Raw genomic sequence first — 12,338 nt, 5'->3', positions numbered from 1 at the left:
GGCTTGATGGGAATTTGCTTGGCTTACTGGGATAGAACAAGAAAATCTCCTCTTTAAATGTTGACTGAGTGTTGAAGTCTTTTGAAAGAGAACGATTCCCCTCCCAATATATTTTCTCAATAGTGTTCTACAATTACTGTAAATATACTTTGCAACCAACCCGCAGAACAAACAAAAAACCCGCAGTTGTGTCTTGCACAGGACTTTCAAATTTTTCATTCTCTCGAAGAGATAACAGATCCTGAGTAGCTTGCTGAGGAGCTTTCGTCTTTTCCCTTAGTACCCTATATGCAAAAACAGCAATTCATCTTATTTGGACTCTCTTTTCACTGCCTTCAACCATGCCTCAGAAGAACTCAGTTCGCTGGAGCGGACTTTAGCGGTGGGGCCCAAGTTCCATAAATCCCCCAGCGATGTTGATGCTTGCCGAGTTAGAGCAAACTGGACTCTCCACTGGCCGAGTGTGTTCAGGTGATAAGGAAGACGACCGGGAAGAGTCAGAAAACAGGCACAGAAGTTTGGGAATGAGTCAGAAGCAGCGACTAACTTTCCGTCTTCCCCAGTCTCAGATATTCACGCCTCGTGGACTGCCACTCTGAAGGCCGGGATGCACTAGGTCGGAGTTACAGCCCCGTGCGCAGTCAGGCTGGCGCCCTCCTCACTCCTTTCTCGCCGCAATTACGAGAGCGCGCCCCACCTGCTCTGCCGCTCCGCCCAGCTTCCGACCGCCGGGCGGCGGCCGCACCCCCTCACCACTGAGCCCCGCCTCGCAGCACGCGCCGCTGGCCGGCGCCCCGCCCTCTCCTCACGTGACAGCCCAGCCCTCCAGGCGCGCTCGGATTGGCTCTCGCGACCGAGGGGGTGGGTTCTAGCCTACAGCTCTGCCCCGCAACGCGGCTGCAGTTTTCAAACCTCAACTGTAACCTTCCGTCACCGTCTTCGCGGCCGTAGCCGGGAGTCACCTCACGGGGAGGTCAGGTCACAGCTGTTGGCCGTTGTCCAGAAGAGTAAAAGTGGGTCCTGCCACGCTCGGAGCTACCTGGCACCTCACGGAGCTAGAGCTGGAGAACGCGTCTTGTCGTGCCCACCTGCGTGGGGCGGGACTGGAGCCCCCTTGGAGGGGGCAGCCTCGGGAGAACTTGCTGCTGCCTGAGCGGTCAGTGTCTTCCGCCTCGCGCGTCCGCGGTCCTGCCGGGATTGGCGGGTGGACTCGGGGCTGCGACTCCAAACCCCTGAACCAGCCCCCTTTACCCGTGGAACAGAGACCCAGAACGTGGGAGGGGTTCCGAGGAGGGATCCAGGCGGCGTGGGCGGATCCGGGGTCCCCTCTGACCCCCGGCCTGGGGAAGATGGGCTCAGACACCGCCGCCCCCAGGTGGCCCGACTGCTCCGAATCCCTCTCCGCATTCCGGCTGGAGTCCTGCTTCCCTGGTTCCCTCGGGTTCGGCGCTGGGAGCGGCGGCTGGTCCTCCCAGTACCCTTCTCAGCCCGGGGAGCGCGCGCGCGCGTTTGTGTGTCTGTTTGTCTGACTGTGTGTGTGTGCGCGCCGTCGCCTGGCCGGCACGGACTCTCCCTGGGTCGTGTCCCGTGGGGGCCCCCTTCGCGACCGGCTCTATCGCGTCCCTTCCACGTCGCGTCAACGTGGTCCCTTCAGGTCCCTGCCGAGTTCACAGCTGTGGTGTAGGCACAGGACGTGTTCACATCTGGACTCAGGGACACGTCCTGCCCACAGCTGTCTTTCGTATGGAGAGAAGTTTGTGCTCATCTTATGGGGGATTTTCAGTTACTACTTGTGAACAGTTTTTTAAAGTCAGTGAATAGAGAAGTCGAGTTGCAGTTGTTTCTGTGATTTCCAGCAATCTGGTTTTATTTTGACGCCATGTAAACCGCAAAGGGTACACGACCCATCCTCAAACTATACAACTACGTGACGGCTACGATTTTGACATTTACCCAGCTCTTTGTTTTAGTGTAGGGAAAAGCTCTTCATTTGAATTCCCTTAGAGGGGCAAGTAGAGACGAAGTTGAAAGAGACTTTATGGGCAGCTGGTAGCTGATGTTCGTTCTTCCTCTGTCTGTGATGGGACTAGAGGCCCTCCAACATCAATTTGCAGATTGAAATTAAGGAAGAGGAAACATTTTAAAGCCACATGCTGATCAGAATTCAATTATATTAGGTCTGTGTGTCACATTCACTGATTGTTTTGCCAACGTAATGTTTACGTCTCTGATACTGATGATAAGCAGCGATGTTTGATATGGTGTCACCCCTTTAGGTTCTCAAGCCTTTGAGAATGTGCCCTGAGACAGCATGGTCTACTGAGATGATTGGGCAAGTGGCAGCAAATGTAACTTGGCATTTTGAGCCCGAGAGCACAATTTTATTAAAGGAAAAGATGATAAACCTACTTTGTCATTGATTCACCATTTTATAGTTTTATAGTAAACTGTCCAGAAGTAGTTTTCAACAACTTCCAGAATGTTTGTTTTATAAATGTTAAACCACATACCCGTAAAATTGTGTGTTTTTGAAAAAGCTAGTCCATAGAAGCAGTGTCCTAGTTTAAAACCTCTCTTCTTCCCCTTTCATCCTCCTCTGAGCAGATGTTCAGTTTTTTAAAGTTTTTCTTATATTTTAATAACTGAAGTTGTTAATAGCTGCTTTATTTTTGAGGTACATATCATGCATTTTACATCATTTTTCTAAATTATGGATCTGAAATTGAAGTTAAATGTATTTGCATGGCAATATATTCAAGTTTTAAAAGTAAAAATTGTGTTATTGAAGGCCTTTCATTTTTGTGTGTGGACAGAATGGTTGTAGTTTCTCTTGGGCTCATTGAATCGTGAATTACAATTTGGTTAAGATAGAATCAGTTTTTAGGAACGTTGGGACTTGACTAATTGATCACTGTGTCAGCATATTAATAGCAAAGCTGAAGAAGGTACAGGCATTTTATGGCATGTTTCCAATTTTATCTTTAGACTTGCACTGACAGTGTTTTACTGGTGTTAAGTAAACATTTAAATATGTTTTAAAAGCTTTGTTTTTGAAGCTGTTTGATAATTGTAAGAGAGAATTTCCGTATCAAAATTTCCCTGTTTTTCTCTTAGAGACCTAATTTAAAACCCAGGAATCAAGGAAATCGATTGCTGACACTTTCACTTAATCCTAAAATTGTCTTACAGTTGCACGTATATTATATTGCAGTGCATATTTCCTGTAAAAAAAATTGGCAGCTAAGTAGGACAGTGTTTCTAGAGGTACTGCTTTTAAAGGATTTTGATTAATTTTTTTTTAAAGAATTCTTTGTGTTCTGTGGGTATTGATTGTGTCAAAGACATTAAGTCATTTATGTACTTACTTTCCACTTGTGAAAACTTTAAATTTTTTAGTTATTTTAATTTTCCACAATATTGATGACAAAATTCAATGATTTTTTTAAAGATTTGTTTTTAATGTGGACCATTTTTAAAGTGTTTATTGAATTTGTTACAATATTCCTTCTGTTTTACGTTTTTTGGGTTTTTGTTTTTTGGGCCACGAGGCATGTGGGATCTTAGCTCCCAGACTAGGGATCGAACCCACACCCCCTGCATATTGGAAGGCGAAGTCTTAACCACTGGACCACCCCTCAATGATTTTGTTTTTAAGTATTTTATATTCTATGATAGACTATTATCAAAGGACATTTCTTTGATAATAGACAAATAACAAATGTACTTAGGAATTAAGTCGCATATTTTTATATAAATATGTTGTGACAAATGTAATTTTCAAGACATACTTTGTTCATTTTTTTATTTCTTTAATTTATCCTTTTTCCCCCAAATATATTTAACCTTGAACTTCAGTGCCACTTTAAACATCTAAACTAGTCAGTTTCTTTTAATATTTATATGCAATGTGTCGCTGCACCCTGGACCCTTTGCAACTTCTTCAAAAGAGGGAATAGTTATACTTGAAGCATTTAAAAATCTTAATATTAACAGTGAGATGATAGTTTCATCTGTAATCCGAGGATCATATTCTGTTTTGCATTGTAATACTTACTGAATAAACAGTACTTCAGAGCTGCTGTAAGTAAACAGTGCTTTATTTTACAACAGAAACTTAATTTTCCATCTGACGAATGACAAGCACTGTATGTTTGTTGGCCCACTATATTTCCATTTTCAACATCTTTCCATCCTGGTCCATAATTATAGGGTTTAATTCTCCTTCTGAAGGTAGAAGAGACAGCACCTGGCCTTACCTGTCGTGGCACAGAATCAGGCCTGGGGTCATTACCTGGCACTTTAGCCCTTGGATAGTATATACTAGACTGGTTAGACTAGAGTCAGTTAGCTGGCTTCCTGTTATGATTTTCAAAGGATTAAATTCTTGAATTATGCTTTCTATTCAATCTTAATAGAACAAACAAACCTGTTAGTAGAATACATATAAGGAACAGTCTCTTCCTTGAAATTGAAAGTCATCATCATCCCTTTCCCTACACAAATACCTTTGCTTCTGATCAACGACTAATTAAAAATGGATCCTTTTGCCACACTAGCAGAAAGTTCTTCCTTTATTTTGATGGATTCTAGATAAATAAATCTCCAGTTCCTCTGTTTCCTAGGGAAAACTTGGTAGCTATAAATGCTAATGTAGAAAGAAAAAGTTTTTTTCCCTCTCATCTTGTACCTTACTTTGCTTTCCATTGCCTTTCAAATTTACCTCATGAAGATCTTGATTTATCAGTCCTTGGCAGGACAAGTATCTCGATTTCCTGATTGAGGCAGCTCTTAAAACATTGATATTCTTAGCTGAAGTAGGTATTGTAACATGTGGCCCCCTAGTTTGGAAAGATAGGTAAATACAAAATAAATGGCCCGTTGGTATTATATTACAATATATAATATTATAATTTTATCCATGTTTCCAGACTATGGCTATCCTGTTTAGAACTGAAGTTCTGTGATAGCAATTTAAAATATTTCTTATTTTATTTAGCTAAATACTGAATTAAGCAGAGATTAGCTGCACTTGAAGCTCCAATATGATAATTTCAAGATGGATCTCAAGTTCTGCTAAACCCTTGAAGATATGAGATGTACCTAAAAATTCTTCTTGCTATATTTCATAATTCTTAACAATTCAGTTCATCAGACATTTAAAAAAGATTCCTACCAGGTGCCAGACACCATGCTGGGAGTTTAGGCATGAAAGCAAATGGTTGCAACCCTTCAGACACTAAATATAATTGCAGTCTAACATGTTACATGTTGAGGTAAAGAGGTATGTCAAGGTTCCTCCTATTTGGAGCATAAAGGACAGGCATTAAAGGCAACCTGTGGGTTTTAGGCAAAGCTTTCTGGGGGGAGATGACATTCTTTGTTGAGGCAAGAAGGATGCATACGAAGAGTTTTTGCATTTAAAGAAAGGTAGAAAGGATGTTCATACAGAAGAGTATACGAGAGATGTGGAGGCAAAAGATGAGCTACAAGTGTGGCAGGAAATGAAGCTGGTGTGTACCTGGCCTCAAAGGCTTTGTGTGCATGCTATAAGGACTTGAACTTGTAGGTACTGGGAAGGTAATGCAAGGATCAAAGCAGATAATTTAATTCTCTAGATGTTTTCATTTAGTGTTATATGATGTATTCTAGTGTTATATGATGTATTCTAGTCTATTCATTTTTATATGATAACTTTGAAATGAATATCGTGATGAATATTTTTAAATAGAGCTATTTAGAGGTTTATAGGGACTGTTTATCTTACTTTTGATCACATCACACTTGCTTTCTCCCTTCAAGTAAATTAAGGCCCAGATCAAGCCTAACATTTCCTTTTTTCCTTCCTTCACTGATCCATATCTGATTTCTTATTGTGATTATTGTAATGGGAGTTAATGAAAAAAAACTTTGCAAATAAACTTGAGACGCCATTTTTCCTAGTATTGATAGTACTGTGTAATTGGAAGCTTAATTGTATCTTGCCTTCTTCTATTATCCTGATTTTAGTGCCTGATTGTGTCTATGATTGTGTACCTACTCATGTGTGTGCACACACACACACAAATTTTCGTACTAAGTCCCTTGAGATTTTTTATTAGTATAGCCTAATAGTGTTATGAGATGAATTTCAAATGGAGTGAGACCTATTGGTAATTTAGAATCAGTTATAGGTCTGTGAATTATGGTAGAAAAGAAGAAAAGGTCTGTGATTGTTGGAGTTAAAGAGGATTCAGTGGGAAATTTAGGAAGATGCAAGGAAAGACAGCTGATTGATAACCTTCTTGTGCCCAAGGATTAAATCTTACATGAAGGGCAACAAGCTGTTTGTGGAGGGATTGGTGGACAAAGGTGACATTCTTGCTCCACTATATGCAAAATTGGCCAAAGGAGAGGAAATGGAAAAAATATCTAGACTGTGGCACCTGGTGCAAGTGCAGTAAATAGAAAGAAGCTACACTTAAGGGATGCTATATGGATCCCTAAGGCAGTTTGTAGTATAGGTATATTTGCAATAAGTAGATAAGCTTAAAGTTCAACCTTCAGAAATGTACTTTTCCTTTTTTCTGAGACATGGCTTGTGTTTCCAGCATATTCAGAGGCAGAGTAAAATATATCACAATTCAGAAAATGATTTTTATACTAACATGTATTTTAAAAACTGCTGATTACCCCATGCTGTTTTCAGCTGCATTTATAATCATACAAATATACAAATACCATGGTCCATTCATCCATTATGATGACCAACAGTACATGTGAGGGGAGGAAAATTTGTTAGATAAAAAATTAAACACAAGCCAATGTCTAGTATTAGGAAATGCTATTAAGTAGCTTGATTAATAGGCCCTGTTTGTATTATCACTATTTATTTCAATCCTTTTTTTAAAAAAGGTAAGTTTTTTTTCCTTCTAATATAACTGAATAGGTATTTCAAAACTTAATATCTATTAGTATTATATTTTGGATATCACATTTTGGATTTTTTTTTGGAGGGATCCTGGGATGAATCTGGATTTTCACCAAGTGATATAATAAAGGCATATGTCTTAAGGTTACAAATTATTATTCATTATATAGAATTATAACTATAACATTAATTCAGAATTTATGAAATTGTTCTTTCTATGCAGTATTAAACAAGGTATTAATTCTTGCTTAGTATTTACTCTAAATGCTTATATGGTCTTTGCATAAGAACAGACCTGTTATTTGGATAATGAATACCATATGCTCTAAATAAATGCAGAGAAAACGTTGAGGCCTTAAAAAACCTGAGCAATAATGGCTCATGAACTTCCAGCCAAGTAACACTTAATGTGTAAAGAGATATGTTTTGCTGTTAAAAATGGGTAAGTTTCTGCGTTTAGAGTCTAGTCATATATATTCAAAGCCATCGTTTTTGCCCAAAGGCATTTATTAGTTTTCGTCTATACCTGCTTGGTGTAGATAACTTAAACACAGGAAAGTATAAATACTGCCATAATCTCACCACCCAAAGATAACCACTGTTAATATGTTGCCATAGTTTTCTAGTGTTTTCCTCTATTTGCTTTTATATTTAACAAAATTATGTAACATATATCAAAAATTATATATAACAAATACATATACTTTATATGACAAAATTATCACACTGTATGTAAAATTTTGTCTTCCTTTTTTCATTTAGTATTATATGAGTTAAAAATATTCTTTGAAAGCACAATTTTTATTAGGTATATAATATCCTATTATTTAGGTATATTTAGCCATTTCTCTATTGTTGGACTTTGGGATTCATTCATTCTACAGGCTTTTTATTTTTTTAACTATTATAAATCATGCTTCATTAAACATATCTTTGACTATATCTAAGATCCATATTGATTCTTTTGAAACTTGAGAACAGAAAATAATTATTTATAAAATATATCTCCATTCTACTAGATTCGTATGAGTAGATCACTTTTTAGCTGATATATTACAGCATGAGATAAACATCTTAGATTCTAGAATCTAGATGAGGTGAACATCTTAGAATCAAGAGCCTGTACTCTCTCTATATGAGTGAATTTGACATGTTCTTGTGCTATTTCCTAAGGCCTGATTTAGAACCACGTTGTGAATGTAGCCCAATTTGTATCTATAATACAGGTATATCCCTTCTTTCTATATATATGCTAATAACATAAATGTGGTCATAAGCATGCAAATTCATAGACTTAAATTTAGGGGAAAAAATCTTAAAAGTCCAAAGATGACCTGAAGAAAAAAAGGTTGAGCATAGGGGCTTCCCTGGTGGCGCAGTGGTTGAGAGTCCGCCTGCCAATGCAGGGGACACGGGTTCATGCCCTGGTCCGGGAAGATCCCACATGCCATGGAGCGGTTGGGCCCGTGAGCCATGGCCCCTGAGCCTGCGCGTCTGGAGCCTGTGCTCCGCAGCGGGAGAGGCCACAACAGTGAGAGGCCCGTGTACCGCAAAAAAAAAAAAAAAAAGGTTGAGCATAGAAATTGGTAATCGTATTGATTTTTCAGAGAAGAATATATGACCAATGAAACTGAGCGCCATCAGAACTAAAAATATACAAATAGTTCATCAAAACAGAATAAAAAGACAGAATTTAAGAGTTGAGCTTAAGCTAACTTAGGGTGAGAGTTTTGTATGTGGAAATATAGGGTACAGCTATTCAACAATGGCAGAGGACTGTGTGGAGAGTATCTTTCAGTAGAATATTAACAGTTTTTATTTATTGAACGATCATGATGTACTTTCATAACTAGCACTGTACCAGTGTGATTCTACATGAGTTCATCATATTTTAATTTTTAATATTTAGAGCACTGCAAGATACATTCTATAATTCATCCATACTTTTGGGGCAGCAGAATTGAAGCTGTCCTCACTAGTCATCAGAGAAATGCAAACTAAACCACAAAACTGTCTGAATGGGGCAAATGTTGGCAAGGAGATGATAAGGTCTCCTACCCAGTGCTAGTGGGATGGAAAGAAGGGACCGACTCTGTGTGTATGTTGCCTTATTTACTTTTAATTTAAACAAAATATGGCAAAGTAATAAGATTGAAAACCCCAAGTGTTTGTTGTATTTGTATCCCTTCCTACACATTTGAAATATTTCTTTCTTTCTTTTTTAAAGTCGCTGTACTATTTTGCTAGGCTGCCACAACAAAGTACTGTACATTGGGTGACTTAAGCAATAGTAATTTATTTTCTTACAACTCTGGAGAGTAGAATTTTGGGATCAAGGTGTCAGCAGGGCTGGTTTCTTATGGATGGGCTTCTCCCTATGTTTTCACATGATCTTCCCTCTACGTGTTTCTGTATCCTAATCTCATTTTTTTCATAAGGCCACCTGTCCTCTTGGATTAGGGCACACCCTAATGGCCTCATTTTAATTTAATTACCCTTTCTCCAAATACAGTCACTTTCTGAGGTACTAGGGGGTTAGGACTTCAACGTATGAATTTTGAGGGAAGGGACATAACTCACCCCATAACGTTAGCAAAGTTAAATGTCTCATAGCTGGTGTGATGGATAAATGGGATTCAGACCCAGATGTGATTCAGTCCAAATGTTATTTTCAGAATTCTACACTGCTACTTTTGGAATACTAGAGATGTACCTCAAAACTAGTTAGGGCTTTGTTTTTTCAAAGGCCACAGAAACTGAAAACACTCTCCTCTGATCATACTGCGTACTTGCTAAGTTGAATATAGATGGCATTTGAATTTAGGAAGATAAAGAACAGAACATGTCAAGTAGGCAATAAGGGGAGGAAAAATGTGTCAGAGAAGGAACAGAAGCTTAGGGGGTTCTTATAAGAGGGTGCTAGCAGAATAATACTGGATTTCTTATTAGATAGGCATAGCAGAAAAGTCAAGCATATCTTAAAATATATAGTCAGCTGTTATTATATGAATTCAATTAATATGAAATAGTAGTTTTAATGTTAAAACTGAATACTCATAAATATCATAAAGTTCCAGATAAATATGAGCTTCAGTTACAGATTAGAACTCTAGAATAAGGCTTTATGTGTGGTCACTCACTCATCCAACAAAATTATAGAGCTCTTCATGCATAGCAGGCTCTGTGCTATGTTCTGCCTCTAAGGCCTATGAAACAAGTCCATTTCTTGTAGTCATTCACATGTCAGTAACATAACTCACAACATGTGATTTTCCCGTCAAATTTGTTTGGCCATGTGAAATTAAATTTAAAATGAATAATCATTACTGTGCTGTGTTAAATTATCTTGCTATGTGAAGATATAACTAAAGAATGAGGGTTTAAAAATGAAATTGAATGATTTTATTATAATTTTATTTTAACCGTTTTTTTAAGAATTTGGGAGGTCTTACAGGATTTTTCAGTAGTTTTATTCTGAAATGAAGTCAGTAACTTAGTTCAAGTACCATAGAGGTGATACTAGTTTATGTGTATGCTTTTTGTTTTTCTTCCTTCTGGGTAGAATATGCTCTTAAATCTTCTTTCTTTCTTTTTTTTTTTTTTTTTTGGTTGTATCTTATAGCTATATTTGGAGCTGTACAATATAACGCACATCCTATCTGAGATAACATCTTTTTTTTTCTTAAATGCATTTAAGTTATATCCTGCATCTTCTCTTTTTTTAAATAGGTAAAAATAAGTGACTGAAGAAGCCTACCTGAAAGTTATCTAACATGTCGAGGAGAAGATTTGAGTGTCGAAGTATTTCGGGCTTGCTAACTACAACTCCTCAAACTCCAATTAAAATGGAAAACTTTAATAGTTTTTATACACTTACATCCAAAGAGCTAGGAAGGTAAGGAAACTTTTGATGTGTATGTGTTTAAATTCACATTTAGGATTTCTGTGTCTATACTTTCATAAAACTCACTTGATTATTATTTTGCAGTGATTAGAAAGAAAAGTCCTCATCTCTGCTGATGTTATACAGGGTTTATTCTTAACTGACTTGGAAATCAAATCCATGGAGGGTTAGTGAGCATATATGATACATCCCACCTCGCTTCAGAGCCCATGGTAGGAAGTCAGGATTCTTACTTGAGGCTGTGCATGGGAAGAGGCAGCTTAGCACAGTGGACTGCCACATCCAAGTTTGGGCTCTGCCATTTACTATTTAACCTCAATTAAATTACTGTACCTCTTGGTTCTGTAGTTTCCTCATCTGAGAACCAGGGATGAAGATAATTGTTATCTATTTTATATGGCTGTTGTGTGGATTAAACTAGTTAATATTTGTAAAGTATTTAGTAGAATGCCGTAGAAGTTTTTGTTGAATAAAAAAATTTTTAATTCTTAGGATATTGTGCTGGGCTAAAAAAAATAAATATGGAAATTCTCCTCTTTTCTAAACAAAATGAATTAACTCATATTAGATAGTATAATTCTGTATGACAAACAATGCATGTACTGTAAGTAAAACCTGTATTTACACTGATACTAATCTGTTTTGGTTTAACGAAGGTATAAATTCCTTAAGACTAAGGAGTGGGGCTTCCCTGGTGGCGCAGTGGTTGGGGGGGTCTGCCTGCCAATGCAGGGGACGCAAGTTCGAGCCCTGGTCTGGGAAGATCCCACATGCCGCGGAGCAACTAGCCCCGTGAGCCACAATTACTGAGCCTGCGCGTCTGGAGCCTGTGCTCCGCAACAAGAGAGGCCGCGATAGTGAGAGGCCCGCGCACCGCGATGAGGAGTGGCCCCCACTTGCCGCAACTAGAGAAAGCCCTCGCACAGAAACGAAGAGCCAACACAGCCATAAATAAATAAAATAAAATAAAATAAAATTTAAAAAAAAAGACTAAGGAGTGAACTGAGATTATGAGACCATTTAGCGCTACCATTTTAATATATATGAAAGTTACAAAAGATATACCAAATAATTTGTCATATATTCAGCATTTTGAGCTTTAAATTAAAAACACTTAACAAAGGGTGGTAAAAGATGGTGATCATTTTCTGTCTTCAGTTTGATTTTTACATTAAAATGGTAAAAGTCCGTGTTTGTATTGATAGATGCACAGTAAAAGTGTGAATGATTTTTTATCTTTGAAAATCTCAATGTGAAAACAAAAATTGACTGAACCATGGCAAGTAATTCTATTCTTGGTGGTCTTTTATGTCAAGGATAAAGGCTAGTCCTGGCTTTTTCGCTTGTCAGATATTGGATGCAGTCTTTCTTTTGCAGAATAGGGTGATAATATCTACCTCATCAGACTAAGAACTAAATGTGAAAGCATATTTCAGTATTCCTGTCGTATTTTTTAATTTTGTGTGCAAAATATTTGAGTCTTCTAATGGTTTATTTTTTTATAAAATATAGTTTCAAAACCCTTTC

At 38.2% G+C, this 12,338-nt stretch overlaps 1 protein-coding gene across 1 annotated transcript in view; it reads left to right on the top strand.

Moving 5' to 3' along the window:
* Positions 1-858: 858 nt before the first annotated feature.
* STK17B (serine/threonine kinase 17b) overlaps positions 859-12,338 on the top strand; it is a 32,183-nt gene continuing 20,703 nt past the window's right edge. Inside the window, exons 1-2 of the mRNA XM_081241812.1 lie at positions 859-1,156; positions 10,637-10,802. Of these exons, the coding sequence (XP_081097938.1) occupies positions 10,681-10,802 (122 nt within the window). The 5' untranslated portion in view covers positions 859-1,156; positions 10,637-10,680. The remainder of the gene's footprint in view (positions 1,157-10,636; positions 10,803-12,338) is intronic.

Source organism: Mesoplodon bidens (genome assembly GCF_964165515.1).
Source record: "Mesoplodon bidens genome assembly, chromosome: 8".
In the NCBI taxonomy this organism is placed as follows: Eukaryota; Metazoa; Chordata; class Mammalia; order Artiodactyla; family Ziphiidae; genus Mesoplodon; species Mesoplodon bidens.
The sequence above is the reverse complement of the archived record's forward strand: the minus strand, read 5'-3'. Positions and strand labels throughout refer to the sequence as shown.